This window comes from Dermochelys coriacea, chromosome 20 (assembly GCF_009764565.3).
Source record: "Dermochelys coriacea isolate rDerCor1 chromosome 20, rDerCor1.pri.v4, whole genome shotgun sequence".
Taxonomy (NCBI): domain Eukaryota; kingdom Metazoa; phylum Chordata; order Testudines; family Dermochelyidae; genus Dermochelys; species Dermochelys coriacea.
In genome coordinates this window covers 12,558,962-12,575,817 of record NC_050087.2, presented here as the reverse complement: position 1 = coordinate 12,575,817, position 16,856 = coordinate 12,558,962, and the positions used below count along the sequence as shown (strand labels likewise).

Below are 16,856 nucleotides of genomic sequence, written 5' to 3'. Positions count from 1 at the left end.
CTGTGACTCTGTGAAAGCGCAAACGGTCCAGTGCATGGGACTGGAGGCCGCAAACTGCTGCATGATGATTTTCACACCCTGTCACTTGGTCTCCACCCCTCCCAGCTGGGTGATGAATGTGAAGTGCCCAGAATTCCTCAATACAAGCTAATAGGCCCCCTCTATCCAGAGGACTGTTTCATTTAGATTTCGATGGTTTTTATTGGTTTTGAATTTTTTAAAATACAATCCAAGGAACTGGGCAACCAAAAAGTCATTTCCAACTGCAACGACCAACGTTTCAACTTTTGCCTATTCTGGTCCCCAACCCAAAACCAACAATTCAGCGAAACGACTCAGGAAAAAAAAAGAATTCAGCTGGAGAATTTCCCCTTGCTCTAGATGACGGCGAAGAGGAGCAGCTGGTGTTTGGTGTGAGGACCCAGTGGAGGGATGCGAAGACGGGGCGGCAGGGGCAAAGCAACGGGCTGGGAGAATGGTCATTCTGAAGATGTTGAGGGCCAGGGAACCCCTGGATATTCAGACTCATGTCAAGTGTAGCCCTGCAGAGTAGAGCTGGGAATACATTCTGCAGCTGCCTCTGACCCCCCCAGGTTGGCCCCACTCCTAGAGTAACAGCGTCACCGTGTGGCCATTCCCTCTAAGAGCGCCTCTGTTTGATTCTTCCCCCAGGTATTGGCTCTCTCGCACACTGTCCTTCTCTGATGCCAGGGGTGGGGTGGCCTCCACGTGCAGGAAAATGGCCAGAGACAGGCAGGCCGTAGCAGCGGCATGCTCAGCATGATGTAGAGGTGAAGCGGTGTGCCCGAGCGGAGTCGGGCCTCCTGGGTTCTCTCCCCAGTGCTGGGAGGGGAGTGGGGCCTAAGGCATTGTCTACACTACGAAGTTTTGTCCGCAAAAGCTCCCCTTTCAAAGCGCCAGGAAGTATCTGACAGCTGAGCTTGCTGGGGAACAAAGAGCAAATCATTCATGTGCCTTGCTCCAGGAACACAGGCAGGCTGCTGCTGCAGGGAGCAGGGAACCGCTGGGCTGCTTTGACATTTCTCAGCACGCAGAGCTCACAGGGCTCCTCAGGATGCCGCTCTTGGAGGGAATCACAGAGCCGTGGGCAAGCAGGCAGAGCAGGCTACTTGTGTTTGGGGAAAGAACTGCTGTGCTGAGCAGAGCCAGGGGCTGATGGAGGGGACGGGGGGGGGGGTGTCTGTCTTTCCCTGCCGCAGGATAGGTCAGTCAGCCTGCTGTCTCCTCCACCCCACACACACCACTGCCCCTGCACACTTCAGTTGAAAAAGCAGCTGACAATCTACTCCCGGAAGGATGAGACTGAGAAACCTGCATCATGTGACGCTGTACCTGCCCCATGAGGCATTGCAAACTTTTTCCGGAGCACCCTGCGGCCAGTTGCACTGGGAGATAGCTACCCACAGTGCACTGCTCTCTGTGTTGATGCAAGAGCTGCTAGTGTGGATGCACTCTGCTGACACAAGAAGATAGTGTGGAGATGCAACAGCAATTTTAATTAAAGCAGCACAACTTTTGCTGACAAAACTTTGTAGTGTAGACAAGGCCTAGCAGTTAGAGCGGGGGTGGAGTGTGTGTGTGTGGGGGGGGAGATCTGGGTGTCTGGATTCCTGGGTTCTCTCCCCAACCCTTCCACTGACTTGCTGTGTGACTTCAAGTGGGTGACTCACTGATGGCAAAAAGCCTCATCCTGTCTAGTGCTGTTAGCTCTGGGCACCCCAGCAGGAGGTACTTGGGGCCTGGCAGGGGCAAGCCGGGCATGTCCAGGATCAGGCCCTTAGAGCACTGTACACTGGAGTAGAAGAGGGATTTCTGCAGAGTTCTGAGTGCCCAGTGAGCTGAATCCAGATGCACACAAATGTTTTCTCCACAGGCTAGGGAGACACAGCAGATACTTTTGCAGGAAACTGAAACTGCTGGGGGATCCCTGCCCTCAGTGCACAGAACTCCCCGTAACCTCAGAAGCAGAGTTCTTTGGGCTTCAGATTTAAATGCCAGCACAGCCAATTTATGCAGTACCCTGGGAGCTAAACCTATTGGGAACAAGGGACCCTGGAGAGCTAGGGGAGAAGCAGAGGGACTGTCGGTCTCATTGCACCAGAGGCTGCCCACTTCTGACTTTAGTGGCAGTCAATGGTACTCAGCACCTGGCCTGGATCTTACATGACCCTTGCCAGGTTACATAGGAAGGGCAGAGCTCTGAGCTTGACCCAGGTCTGGCAGCCTCTCAGCTAGACATTGGGTTTTGCTCAGCTAGGAGGAAGGTTGACAGTTGAAAGTCCTCTAGAATGGATCTCACCATATTCAGTAGCTCCGACAGCCCAGTCGCGTTCAGTGAGGTGAGCTAGCCCACGAAGGCAGCTAGGGCTCTATTGACTTTTATTGGCTGCTTAAAGAAAATAAACCTCAAAATGACAAAATGTTTTCAAAGGTGCAAATTACACACAAAAGGGCCCAGATCTTTCACAAATGAAGTTATAGCGAGTCTCACACTCTGTGTTGCTCCACTCGCCTCTGACACCCTCTGTGAGATGGATGCAGTGTTTCTGAGTGTTATTAACACTGGCGATCCCTGAAGACCAAGATCTGAAAGAAACAAGGGGAATATTTCCAGTGGCTAGAGCAGTTCCTGGGGAATCCGCTCTAGTCAGGAACCTCTCTGTCATGGATCCACATGATCCAACAGAGCAACTTACCACAACCGCTGAAAGGGAAGACTGCAATATCTCTCTATCTATCCATCCATCCCAGGCACTCTGCCTAGTGATCCCAGCACATACGTCCCTAATTATACATCCCCATGCACTTCCATCTGTCCCCATTCACACCTACCTGTCCATGTTCATCCACCCCCCACCTAGCCATCCCCATACCCTCCTACCAATCCCATACATCCATACTCTTCCATCTATCAATCTACCTATCTAGCCCCATACTCTATCCATGGGTGGCAGGTGAACCCCCCCTTCAGGGAGGCTAGCCTCACAGCCCCGCCCCTTCCAGCTGAGGCCCCACACACCAGAGCCCTGAGCCACCCCCATGTCCCCCATGGCTGAAGGAGCCCTGGCTGACCTGCCCCAGCTGTGCCAGCTGGCCCGACTCCCAGACTGTCCCGAGCCACCTTGGCCACCCCAGCCCCTGGCTGTCGGCCCAAGACCCGAGTTCCAGACCACCAGCAGGAGCTGAGCCCCTGCTGGCTTCAGGGGAAAGAGGGCAGGCCTCAGGACGGAGCATGGGTGGGGCCATTGCCTGGGTTAGGGGAGGTTTAGCCTCCGCTGGCCTTCAATATCTGCTGCCTATCTATCTATCTCCATAAACTTATGCCTGTCTCTCCCTGGACATTCCCATACAACCATTCCCATTAGAGCTGAGTGAATTTTTTTCCATTTGAAAATCTGACACAAATTTGTTGACTAGATTCAGCCAAAATTTTGGGGGGGCAGGCATGGTGAAGGGGGTGAAGGCACCAGGGTCAGTGGGGAAGATCAAGGAGAAGTAATGAGCTCCCTTTTGACTCTGATCCTGAGGAAACCTGTAGTGTTGCCCCTTGAGCCCACTTGGTCTGGGGTCTCAGAGGGCGGTGCCCCCTAGAGCGCAGCTACCTCAGGGTACCAGCTCAGAGCAGAGCTGCACTGCACTGCACTGCACTGCACAGGGCTCAGTGTCTGTGAATAAAGCTCATGTTCCTCCCCATCCCCCTGCTAATCCCATCCTCACCACTGTGATCCTATCCAAGGTTTATTGCAGGACCACAGTGTGTTAGAGCCAGACTTCCTGGTGCTGAGAACCTGCCGTTTCCACTGAGAACAGCTGAGATCAGCTCATGTTTTGGTGCCTCATGTCCTATTCTCCTCTATAAGGTGGGCTCCCTGGCTGGATTACGTCTCCCACAGTGCACTATGACAGGTTTCAGAGTAGCAGCCGTGTTAGTCTGTATTCGCAAAAAGAAAAGGAGTACTTGTGGCACCTTAGAGACTAACAAATTTATTAGAGCATAAGCTTTCGTGAGCTACAGCTCACTTCATCGGATGCATTTAGTGGAAAAAACAGAGGAGAGATTTATATACACACACAGCGAGAGAACATGAAACAATGGGTTTATCATACACACTGTAAGGAGAGTGGACAGTCTCTACGTAAAAGAATGAATGGACACAAATCAGACGTCAAGAATTATAACATTCAAAAACCAGTTGGAGAACACTTCAATCTCTCTGGTCACTTGATCACAGACCTAAGAGTGGCTATCCTTCAACAAAAAAGCTTCAAAAACAGACTCCAACGAGAGACTGCTGAATTGGAATTAATTTGCAAACTGGATACAATTAATTTAGGCTTGAATAGAGACTGGGAATGGATGAGTCATTACACAAAGTAAATCTATTTCCCCATGGTATTTCTCCCTCCCACCCCACCCCCCACTGTTCCTCTGATATTCTTGTTAACTGCTGGAATTAGCCTACCTTGCTTGTCACCATGAAAGGTTTTCCTCCTTTCCCCCCCCCTGCTGCTGGTGATGGCTTATCTTAAGTGATCACTCTCCTTACAGTGTGTATGATAAACCCATTGTTTCATGTTCTCGGTGTGTGTGTGTATATAAATCTCTCCTCTGTTTTTTCCACCAAATGCATCCGATGAAGTGAGCTGTAGCTCACGAAAGCTTATGCTCTAATAAATTTGTTAGTGCACTATGGTATTCCCTCTGGAGGGGAGAGGTGGAGCATCCTGGGACTCCCTGGCTGTGATGCATCATGGGAGATGTAATCCTGCTGGGAGCCCGGCTCATGGGGGAGAATGATGACATACAGTAACTGAACTCTGGTCTTCCCTCTGGAGAAGAGAGGCAGAGCATCATGGGAGACATAGTCAGGCTGGGGAGGCTGTCCTGTAATGGAAAAGGAGAACATGCAGTAACTGAACTATCGCTCCCATGAGGCACTAGGGCACTATTTCTGAAGGAAAATATTTTGCTTTTGGGGCATATATTTTTCAACAAAAAAATCGAGATGTTTTGCAAGACGATGCAAAAAAAAAAAAGTTGAGTCTAAATCCCAATTTCTCATCAAAGAACTGCCCTGTTGACTCCCCTGCTGGCTCTAGGCCGTGTAACAATACTTGTCCCCAGCCATGCCAGCCTGAAGTCAGCTGGCTATTCCCTTCTCCCCATAGTCCTGACCCCAGGACTCGCCAGCCCAAGGGGCCAGACTGTGCTTTGTGGGAGGAGGTCGGCCACCTTCCCCACTCCAGGGGAGGGGGTGAGTGAGGTGTTGTGTACAGGTCCCTGCTGGATTTGGGAGCAGGGTGAAGAGACAGATGAAAGCAGGCAGAGGACAGTAAATGCTAGGGCATGTCTACACTACCAAGTTTACTCCTGGGGGAATTCTGCATTGCTGCACATGCACAGAATTCATGTCTGGTGCAGAATTTTTTCCCCCCCACAGAAAATACATTCTGCCCAAGAAGTGCTGAAGGTCCGACTGTTGCCCACCAGAACAACTGGCTGACCGGCAGTAACAGCTAGCAGCTGGTTGCATTTGTTACAGCAGCCTACCAGTGGAGCCAGGTTAGGAGGCACAGTGGGGCACATGGTGCTGCCAGAGGGTCATAGACTGGAGTTCAGAAGGGCTAGTGAGGGGACAGACTGGGGTGTGGGCTCAGAAGCTAGTGGAGTGACAGCATTGATCCAGGGGCTGAACAAGAGGGGGGGCTCCGGGCCACATGGGGCCAGGGGATGCAGTGACACACAGGGATAGGGCCAGATGTGCCTGACTGAATGGGAGAGGCTCGGGGTCAGCCAGGATCTGCATGGGAGAAGATCCCCAACAATTCCCCCAGCCCCAAAAGAAACTGTTCCATACTTCTCCCACCTACACCCAATAAAACTCCAGGTTCACTCCTGGGCTCCTTCCCTCTCCTTTAGTTCCTCCGTTACCCCTGACTCCCTCAAGCCTTTGCACTGCTTCTGAGAGGTGCAGAAATACAGTTCTGTACTGTAGTTTAAACAAACTACTCAAAGTTCTGTATTACTATGCATAGTAAGGAATCTAGTTATCAAAAAAAAAAAACCCAACCATTTCCTGAATCTTTTTTTTTTGCATGTATTCTTACAGATATACTTGCTAACAGGTATTTTGAAATAAATTACCAAAATAATTGTAACTGGTATGATTCTATTGTGTTATTTTAGTATATTGTGTGCAGAATTGTAAATTTTTTTGGCACAGAGTTTAATTTTTTGGTGCAGAGCTCCCCCGGGAGTAAAAGTTAAGTCAATGTGAGGTAGCTTATGTTGGCCTAACTATGCAAGTTTCACACTACAGTGTTCCTCCCACCGCTGTAACTCACCTGCTACACCGACTTAGTAAATCCATCTCAACGAGAGGCATAAGGCTTAGATCAACATAACCTGAGCGTTGCAGTGTCTGTATAGACACTGCTTTATCATAAAGAAAAGGAGTACTTGTGGCACCTTAGAGACTAACAAATTTATTAGAGCATAAGCTTTCATGAGCTACAGCTCACTTCATCGGAAGTGAGCTGTAGCTCACGAAAGCTTATGCTCTAATAAATTTGTTAGTCTCTAAGGTGCCACAAGTACTCCTTTTCTTTTTGCAAATACAGACTAACACGGCTGCTACTCTGAAACCTGCTTTATCATAGAATCTCAGGGTTGGAAGGGACCTCAGGAGGTCATCTAGTCCAACCCCCTAATCAAAGCAGGACCAATCCCCAATTTTTGCCCCAAATCCCTAACTGGCCCCCTCAAGGATTGAACTCACAAACCACTGCGCTATCCCTCCCCCCTTTACTTGCATTGCCTGTTGGCTGTCAGCTTGGCTGACTGCTGGAGCCGTGAAATTAACAAGAATGTCAATTTCACTGCTGGTAGGGTCCCTGTTTTGAAATGGATTGGGGGTGGGGATGTTCGGGCTGTGAGCCCCAGCAGTGCTGACCGCTGGAGTGTCTCTGCCCAGTGTTGAGAGCCCAGGCTGTGAGCTCCCTCCCAGCTGGAGTCCCCACAGCTGGAGCCAGCTGCCTCCCAGGCTCTCAGCCCCCGGCACTGCCCCGATGAGGACACACACCACTGACAGGAGGGCAGGGTGAACATGATAAACCACAGTAATTGCTGGTGGCGGTACAGAGACTAACATTTGTAATGTAGACATGGCCTTACTCACGTATATGATACCGGTGAGCCATCCACCCACGTCCAGCTTGCTTCTGTGCCTTTGTGGCTCAGGCCAATCCAGTGTCGAACAGAATTGATCCCCACTGTCAGGAAGGCCTAAGAGGAGATGGGAGAGAAGCACAAACAGCAGCTATTTGTCTCCTACCTGGTGTTCTGCAAACCACCAGGGGCCCACGTCCCACGGGGCCAGTCCAGCCCTCCATCACCTGCCTTGCCAGGTGTTGTGCTGAAACCGCCTATCCCACCTGCGGGCACACAGACCGGACGGCAAGGCAGGAGCAGGGGCAGAAGCGAGAAGTCATTGCTACTGGGAAGGGGCTGTGAGGTGGAGCGGGGTTATGGGAATATGGATTTACACTGGTGTAAACGAGAGCAGGATCTGTCACAGGGCTTTGCCTGGATCCCGGCAGCATCTCCAGGTAACAAGGTGCACCTATACTGATCGGTTCCGACCACACTCACCCTGCAGAGCTGATCGCAAGAGCTGGGGGCTGGAGGGCAAGCCCCATTGGGGCCACATCAGCGGGGATGGTTGGGTGAGGGGCCTGTGAGTGGGGTCATGTCTCTTCTGGGATTGCAGGAGCTGTGGGAGGGATGAGGGGCTTGAACGGGCAGGGGCTGGTGGAGCTTTGTGACAGAAATCCCTAGAGCAAGCCTTTGCTGATTTCTCTGGTGCTTGGCTGCAGCATCTGCTGTGCCCAGGGGGCTTGGGGCAGGGAAGTAGGGTCCCTGCAATGTCCTCACAGCACAGGGCCCAGGGTCAAGCAATGCAGCTGCCATCCTCCCCCCTGGGGATGCTGGGCTGGATTCAGAGGCTGCGAAGCATGGGCCCAGCAGGCTGGGGGAGCTGAGCACAAGCACTGGGATAACAGCAGCAGTTTCGGCCTGGGAGGAGAGAACCCAGGCAGGTGGCCCAGCACTGCGCCCAGTTCTGCCTCTCCCCGGGGGCAGGAGTATGGGGACCTACCTGCTCCCATTGGTTGCTGATGACAGCTAGCTCTGCACTGTGGCTGCTGCACGCTCTCTTGGCCGTATCCCAGGGCTCCTTCTCCGAGGAGAAGAAGTAGCATTTCTTCTGGTACTCCTCCCAGCCATCTGGGCAGCACGGGATCCCTGCAACACAGGCTGCAGTTCACCCCAGGGCACAGAAATCCATGCTGCTAACATCCCGCTCAGCCCGCATCCCAACCCAGGCCAGCCCCAACGAGTATCCCAGCTGGTTGCTCGCTCCCAGCCAAGGAGACTAAGGAACAGGAACAGACCGTGTGGTTCTGCAGCTCCCAGCCCACGCTACCCACTGTCACCAGCTGGGACCTTCCAAACTCCTGTCTGGACACAGCCGATTGCGCTGCCTCCACGCCGGGGCCGGCAAGAAACGGGCTGAACTGAACGGAAGCTTTTGACATTTGTTTTCATTCCATTGCAAAATGAAGCTAAGACTGGCCCAGAATAACCAATGGCCCAGCGAAGAAGGCACCAGCCAGGGGCATGGGAAAGCCAGGGACAAGCCTCTGACTCAGGTAATGCAGGGACTTGAACCTCGCCCCCCCCAACCCTGGCATGTGCCCTGAACGCCCAGCTATAGAGGCATTCTCTGGGGGGAGGGGAGAGAGAGCATGCACATGCACTTATGAGTGACTGACCCTAGAGCCCCCTGGCCTGGGCACTCGCCAGGGTGGTCAAAGACCCTGGTCTGAGTCCATGCTGTGCCTGGTTTGGTCTCCCACATCCCAGCTGTGTGCCCCAGGCTATGCCCAGAATGGGGTGGGACTTCCTATCACTGCTTCTGACCAGAGCTTCCACCGCGGCCCTGACAGACCTTCCCGTGGAATGTTTAGTCAAAACTGACCCGTTTCAGTGGCCTTGAGATGGACCCAAAGCGGGATCTGGATCCAGATCCAGATCGAACTTTCAGCCCCCGTCTAAAGCCTCTTCAGGTGAACTGACTGAAAAGCTTCAGTTTTGATGAATCGCCATTTTCCTGGGAAAAAAGGTTTTGTCCAAAAGTTCCCAACCTGCTGGGCTCCCCTCCAGGTTAGAGCCGAGCCCTGAGTCCTCTCCACCAGCCCCCACACTCCCACCTCCAGCAGCACCAGTTCGGCCCCTAAGGAGCCTGTAGTTCTGCTCGGGGGAGGAGTGTTTGTGCTGTGGGCTATGATCACAGAGTCCTGGTCTGAGACACACAGCCCCCCCGCCACGTCTCAGACAGTTGACTGATACAAAACAGGAACAAAGTGTCCAGGCAAGTCTTGAGAAATCAGGATCCCAAGTAAAGAGATAAACAAGAAATTGTCACTATGAGAAACCAGCTCGGCCAGAGCAAAGCCACCATTACAAGAAGCCTTAGTCACCCTGACTCATACCGAGGATTTAGCACCTACAGCTTAGCTCAGTCACGAGAAAGATTTGAGGGGGAAAGGAACATCCCAGGTCTGTGGGACAGTCACTTCTACAGCTGAGATTGAACCTGGTACCATGAGCACCCAGCTCCGGCCTTATGTGGTAAAGGAGCAGCTCCCTCAGCTGGTGGCAGTAATAAGCTGTTATCCTCTATGTAGCATAGGTGCTGGGACAGTGATGCATTCAAGGACAAAACAAATCAGCCCCCATCTAAAGCCTCTTCAGGGCTGAACGTGCCCAGACTATGTGAAAGTTCTGATCTGGATCTGGATCCAGATCCTGCTTTGGGTCCACCTCAAGGCCACTGATCCTCACCCTGCAGGTCGCATGGATGCAGCACTAGTATGCGGGAGGTTCTGCTGTCATCTCCCCGCCCCTCCTTGGTGCAGGATTGTCTGCCTGAAGCCTCCATCCAGACACACCAGGCAGCAGGCCTGGGACCAGCACTTACATTTCAGGAGCATGAGCAAGAAGGCGGCTGTCGACACCAGCAGAGACACCACCAGCAGGGCTAAGAGGATGCCCCAGGACTTTCTCCCACAGCCTCTCTGCTCCACTGCCTTCAGAGTGGAGACAGCTGCAAAGAACAGCGACATCAGTGGCTAGAGCACGAGTCAGCAGAAGAACAGCTGGTTCTTCCATGCCACCAGCCACAGACAGGAGAACGACCTACATGTGCAAGATGGTGGGAGAGGGGTCCAGTGGTTAAAATGTGCGGGGAGGGGCTGGGAGTTAGAACTCCTGGGTTCTATCCCCAGCTCGGGGAGGGGAGGGGAGGGGATGGACGTGGCAGACGGGTCTGGGAGCTAGGGCTCCTGGGTTCTACTCCCTGCTCTAAGAGAGGAGCAGGGTATAGTGGGTGCTCCCCGCAGCACCAGGGAGTGCACTCTGGGGTGTGCACTGTAAAGAGGAGAGAACAGAGCCTTCTTTGTCCCCACAGGACCCTGAGCCCATCACCATGACGTTTGGGCATGTTTGCCTCCCCAAGGTCCCAATCCTTGCAAGCACTTACAACTCTCCACTCCTGCTGGGGTCCATGGGCGCTGCAGGGACTCAGCACCTTTGAGAATCCAGCTCTTCAAGGCCTTGTCCACATAAGTGAGTGTGTTAAACTGGTGTGACTCACCAGGGTCTGGTCTATGCAAAAACTTTCCCTGGTTTAACTGAAAATGCAACTTCACTCCCGTTTATTTAAACTGGGGCTGCTTTATGTGTGAACACTCTTAAATCGGCTTAACACCAGCTATCGGCACCGATTTCACAGTGTCCACTAAATCACTGATTTGCACTAACTCAGTTTGTAAACCGATTAAAACGAAACTGGTGCAACTTGGTTGCAGACAAGTCCCTAGTGTAGACATGTTTGAGTCAATTCAAGAGGATCTTACAGAGCTGTATCTTAAGCAGATTAAAGGGCTCATCTGCACAAAAAAGGCACCCCGGTTTCGGCAGAGATGTGAATTTAAAACTGGTTTAATCAAACCAGTGTAGACACCACTTATTTTAGCTTAACAGCCGCTTTCTTCACTTAGTTTCAATTGATTAGGAGCAGGGTTGAAAAACCAAAAATAAATAAAATAAAACCAAAAATCAGAGCATCCACCTTTGTCTTCGCTAGGAAAAAAAGGGAGTGTTCTTATCATTTGACAGCTAGAACGGTAACACCTGAGACCTGGTCTACCCTGCAAGCGTCACTGGCTTAGCTATGTCGGCTAGGAGTATGCAAAAATCACACACACTCTCACGCCAACACAGCGATGCCAGCAAAACTCCCAGTGTAGACACAACCACGTGAAAAGAAGAGTGCTCCTGTGAGCGTGGCTAATGTCGTTTTGGGAGATGATGTACCTATGCTGGCCCAAGAACACCTCCAGCTGGCCGGCCTGGGCTGTCTCTCTCTAGGGCACTCGACTGACATAGCTATACCTCCACAGGCTCTGAAGTGTAGACAAGCCCCCAATGGAGAGAAGGCAAACTGGACCTTTCCCATGGGTCAGTGGGTCGAAGTAACAACCGCGGGAGCCGGGGGTTCACCTCAACCTGCTAATTGATGGAAGCTCCAAGCTGCCCTGTCTCCACAGGGATGCCCCCTCTCTTAGTTAGCAGGAGTTTTCCTAGAGGAGACACTGCCTTGGGGGCTGTGCCAGTTCTCAGTCAAGTCAGGGCAGCTCTCCCATGTTGACGCTGCCAGGCCGATGGCAGCGCTCAATGCCAACGTCAGCTCCTCCACCAAGCTAGGTGGGTTTCCTGGAACCAGGGGGCCTGGGTGTGGTAGCTTCTGTATGGAGCACATGAGACCCACTAAGGCTCCCTGTGTGCCATCTTCCCATCTCCCAGCAACTGCCCACCCCTGCCTCACACCAGGTGTTCTGGGTGCCCACCATCTCCCCTCCCTCAACCAGGGACCCCCATTTCCCCCCATGCCAGGGGCTCTGTGTGCCCCTGTCCACCCTCCCCCATACCAGAGTCCCCCATTTCCCCCCTGCCATGATCTCTGTGTGCCCCCCATTTCCCCTCCCCCTAAACCAAGGTCTTCCATTTCCCCCCCATGCCAGGGGCTCTGTGTGCCCCATTCCATCCCCCAAACCGGGGTCCCCAACTTCTCCTCCTGCCAGGGGCTCTGTGTGCCTCCCATTCCCCCTCCCCCAAACCAGGATCCCCTATTTCCCCCCAGGCCAGGGGCTCTGTGTGCCCCCCATGCCACCGTCACCCATTTCCCCCCATTCTCCTTCCTCCATACCAAGATCCCTCATTTCTTCCACCTGCCAGGGGCTCTGTGTGCCCCCCATACCAAAGTCCCCCATTCTGTGCCATGCCAGGGGCTCTCTGTGCTTCCTATTTCCCCCCTGCCATGCCAGGGCAGCGGTTCCCTTTCTCCTGCCTTTGGTCCCTGCACACCCATGTGCCCAGCTCTCTGTCACTGCTGACAGCTGCCGTTTAAGGCTCTAGCATTGCTATTTCTTACCCTTGTAGCTGCAACTGAAAATGATGCCACCTAGTGGGTTCCTGACAGGGGACAGACCCTGGGGCTGGCACACCGGCAGCATTCGCCTCGCCGCAGCGGTGGGGAAAGAGGCAGGCGTCACCAGCTAAGCCACAACTAAGGGCCCAGTAATGCTACTGGTCTCATCTGTAAAGCGCTTGGAGAGCCACTGATGAAAAACACTATCGTCGAGCTGGGAGTTAACCTGGCAAAGTGCTGAGAGCCTCCGGGGAGCTCTCTCTCACTGCCTCTGCAATCCATACATTGACACCCGCCGCCACAGCACTGAGCGTGCATTGGGTTGTTTGTCCAAGGAGGGGGCTTGGGGTGGGGGTCGTCATTTTAATTCCTGCAAATGCCCCATTTGCTCACCCAAGCATGAGACACCGAGCCAGGCAGTTGCCCGAGGGCTGGGGAGAACACATGCCAGCACCACGCAGGGCAGCACTGCTGTGGGGGGTTGGGTTTCAGTCTTCTTCTGAAGATAGTTGTTCTAATGGGATCAAGTATCAGGGGGTAACTGTGTCAGTCTGTATCCACAAAAACAACAAGGAGTTTGGTGGCACCTTAAAGACTAACAGATTTATTAGAGCATAAGCTTTCATGGGTAAAAAATCCACTTCTTCAGCCATGGGACTCCTTGTTGTTCTAATGGGATCATTTCCCTGGAACAAGGATTATTTGTGTCCAGCCCAGTCAGGAGCCCCGCTAAACTCGCCTTTGCAAGCCTGAGCATCTCCACTGTGCTTTAGCAGCTGTGTCTAGGCCACAGCCTTTGGTATTCTGCACCCATGGAAGTGGCTGCAGGATTTGGCCCAGCTGCGTCATGCTCCAAAAATCCCAACTTTCATTTAAAAATAAAAGCATTGGGAAGATTTTCAAACGCACAAGTGGGAACTGGGCACCTAATTTCCATTGGTGGGGAGGCAGTGGGAGTTGGGCATCCAACTGCTTGTACTGCCTTTGAACAAATCCCCTTTGGCAGTGGAGATAACACTGGACATATGACCCAGGTGTGACTGATAAAGAGAGGCTGCCTGAGGCTGCAGAAAGCCTGAGCCAATTGCTCTTCTTTTCCATCTGTAGCCTCACATTAATGCTTTTCCCTTTGCCATACCCAGACATCAAGCCCAGGTTTGCTGACCTATCAATTCTGTGGCCCACACACCTCCCGTACTCTGTGAGATGCAGCTCAAGTGAGTCACCCACCTGGCTCTGCCTTTGCTTGCCACTGTGGCTGTATCTGAGGCTGGGGTGGTGGCTGATTGGGATTGACGTTCTCATAATCCCTCTCGAAGTCATCCTCAAAACTGCCCATCGAATCTAGAGACAGAAAGAGGGTTTTCTAGAACAGACATGTACCTGTTTTATTGTCTACTCTGGATCACAAAGCATTTAAAACCCAGACTCCTCCCCAGGCCTAGATGCTGGGTCCAGTCACTTCCCAGCCCAGCTCTGGCTTTGATTGTCATTGTTATTATTATCTGTATTGCAGTCGCACCGGTGCCACAGCTATGGTTTAGGACCCCATTGCACCAGGCGCTGCACAGACCCAGGTCCCTGCCCCACAGAGCTTCCAATCAAAGGCAATCAAAGCTGTTCACAACCCACAGCGTCAATCGCTGATTCCTGGTCTGGGCTGTGAGGACGTCTACAGCTGCCAGGATGTTTATGGGAATCACTGGGCAAAATCCGTGTTCTCAGGGCTGAAAATTTTCTCTCTAAGGATTCACTTACCCTCCCCTGCACAACCCCTGCTGTCTGGAGCTTGTAATTTTAGTTGGATAAACCAGGTATTGATCTATCTATCTATCCTTATACACCTCCTTATATCTATCCATCCCCATACACTCTATCTGTAAGCAGGGTCTGAACGAGCCCTCCACTGAGCCCTCTAGTGATGAGCTGTAAGATTGCTTGTGTCGTTGCGCTATGCAGGCGAGAGAGAGCTCTTCCACTGACCTGATAAAACCACTTCCACGAGTGGCGATAGGGATGGGGGTGGGAGAGCATCTCCGCCAACATAGCGCTGTCCACGCCGGCGTTTGTCGGTGTAACTTGCATCACTCAGGGGGTGGTTTTTACACACCCCGAGTGATATATGTCACACTGACAAACGTGCCAGAGTAGACAAGCCATTATATGTGGTGTAAGGACTGTGGTGACATGAAAGACAAGGCAGATTATACAGCCAGAGAGACTAGCAAGAGCTGAAATCACTAAGGCCCTGGGTTAAGCCGTGCGACCTCAGCCCACGAAGTCAGAGCAGTGGCAGCGCCAACCAGCAGCAGCAGAGAAAAGCAAAAGCCGACATCTAGTTGCAGAGGCTCATAGCAAGCACAGAGACATTGCTTGATTTCCGCCCCCCTTTCTGGGGTGGGAAGTGACCCCCTATGAACACACCTCTGAACTCTCCTTCTTTGCTAACCAAGGACAGCCACCTGTGAGTGGGGTACAATGGACAGAGAGGGGAATGATGTGGTAAAGGGACATTAATTCATTGGACTTTCCCACCCCAAGGTGGGAAACTGAGGCAAAGGACACAGCCCATCCTGCTGTGGGGTCGTGTTTGCTTATTGTTGCATGATTTTGAATGGGGTTATGGCGTTTCCCAAACTAATGCTTGGCTCCCTTTCTCTTTTAATGAAACTTCGCTTTCGCTATACACAGACTCAGTGCTTGTGAGTGGGGAAGTATTGCCTCTTCATGGTGCTCAGTGGTCATGTTTGGTTTTCCCAGATTACTGAGTGGGGGCTGGGGCTGGTTCTGCTCTGTTACGAGGAACCGCCTAAGAATTGAACCTGGCCCTAGTTGCTGCTGACTCCACCTGGCAGGAGGGCTACATATTTATCTATTCCAATACGCCCATCTATCCCCATATTCCCCCTCTATGCATATGCAAGACACAGGTGGTAATTGCCCTGCTATAATCACCACTGATGAGGCCTCAGCTGGAGTATGGTGTCCAATTCTGGTCACCGCACTTTAAGAAAGATGTGGACAAATTGGAGAGAGTCCAGAGACGAGCAAAACAAATGATCAAAGGGTTAGAAATCCTGACCTGTGCAGAAAGGTTAAGAACCTGGGTAGGCTTAGTCTGAAAAAAGAAGGCTGAGGGAGGACCTGCTAAGGGCTGTTATAAGGAGGACGATGATCCTTTGTTTTCCATGTCCCCTTGAGGTAGGACAAGAAGTAATCAGCTTAATCGGAGGCCAGGAAAATTTAGATTAGATATTTGAAAAAAATCTTTCTAGCTGAAAGGGTAGCTCCACACTGGAATAGGTTACTGAGGGTTTGTGCAATCCCCGTCTGGAGGTGTCTAAGAACAGGTCGGATAAACGCCAGTTAGGGATGGTCTAGGGGTTTACTTGGTCATGCCTCAGCGCAGGGGGCTGATATCTTGAGATCCCTTTCAGACTCACATTTCTGTGATTCTGGGAGTAGTGAGACATGCCCAGTGATCCCAGTTGGCGATCCGCTCCCCATGCTGCAGAGGAAGGGGAGAACTTCCCAGAAACTCCAGCGTCCCTGCCAATCTGACCGGGGGAACATTTCTCCCCAACCCCAAAGCAGGCAATCAGTGTGACTGTGAGCAAGACCCACCAGGCAGGCATCTAAGCAGAGGATTCTCTGTACCGCCTTAGAGCAGCGGTTCTCAAACCTCACTTCACTTGACCCTCTTCTGATAACAAAAATTCCTACATGATCCTGGGTGGGGGCAGAGCCCGAGTTCCGCTGCCCCAGGCTAAAACTCTCAAGCTTTGGCTTCAGCCCCAGATCCCAGCAAGTCTAATGCTGGCCCTGGTGACCCCATTAAAATGGTGTTTGAGAACTGCTGCCTTAGAGGGATGAGCTAAAAGTTCAGTCCCCACATCCCGTCCCCCCCGTGTTTACCTGGCCTCCCGTATGGCATCTTGGCTCTTTTGGTCTGCGACAGCTCTATGGCATCGTTCTGGTACCTGCAGTAATCGGCCGCTGTTTGCATCGCACTGTGAAGCAGTTTCCCATGGAGCGGCAGCGTCTCCACCACAGACTGAGTGCAGCACCAGGGCTTGCAACACATCACAACCTCTTCTCTTTCACAAGCGCTGAAGACACCCACAGTTAACCCTTTCCCTGCCATGGGCACAGCTCGAGCCCTTTAAAATGTGAGCGGGCTGATGGGGGGGGGAAGCCATTGACTAACACTGGGGTCCTGTAGAGGAGACACTCCCTTCTAGTAGGAGGAAGGGGGAATTGTTCTCAGCCAGGTGAGCAGGTGAG

The 16,856-nt window shown here is 52.3% G+C and overlaps 1 protein-coding gene across 1 annotated transcript; it reads right to left on the bottom strand.

Annotated features, from left to right (window-relative positions):
• Positions 1-2,383: 2,383 nt before the first annotated feature.
• LOC119846031 (C-type lectin lectoxin-Phi1-like) lies at positions 2,384-16,653 on the bottom strand. The gene is made up of 6 exons (XM_038379147.2): positions 16,488-16,653; positions 13,803-13,916; positions 10,062-10,187; positions 8,178-8,323; positions 7,200-7,306; positions 2,384-2,607 (listed from the first exon to the last, which is right to left on the bottom strand). Exons 1-6 carry the CDS (start codon positions 16,576-16,578, stop codon positions 2,460-2,462), a joined length of 732 nt encoding a protein of 243 aa, XP_038235075.2. The 5' UTR covers positions 16,579-16,653; the 3' UTR covers positions 2,384-2,459.
• Between the last annotated feature and the right edge of the window lie 203 nt (positions 16,654-16,856).

What these genes read in the sequence shown, in the direction of transcription:
- LOC119846031 (XM_038379147.2), bottom strand. Translation starts at nt 16,578, where the DNA reads ATGCAAACAGCGGCCGATTACTGCAGGTACCAGAACGATGCCATAGAG. An exon ending in GATGCCATACGGGAGGCCAG is followed by an intron (nt 13,917 to 16,487) that starts GTAAACACGGGG and finishes TTCTGTCTCTAG; the next exon opens with ATTCGATGGGCAGTTTTGAG. An exon ending in TCAGCAACCAATGGGAGCAG is followed by an intron (nt 7,307 to 8,177) that starts GTAGGTCCCCAT and finishes ATCTCCTCTTAG; the next exon opens with GCCTTCCTGACAGTGGGGAT.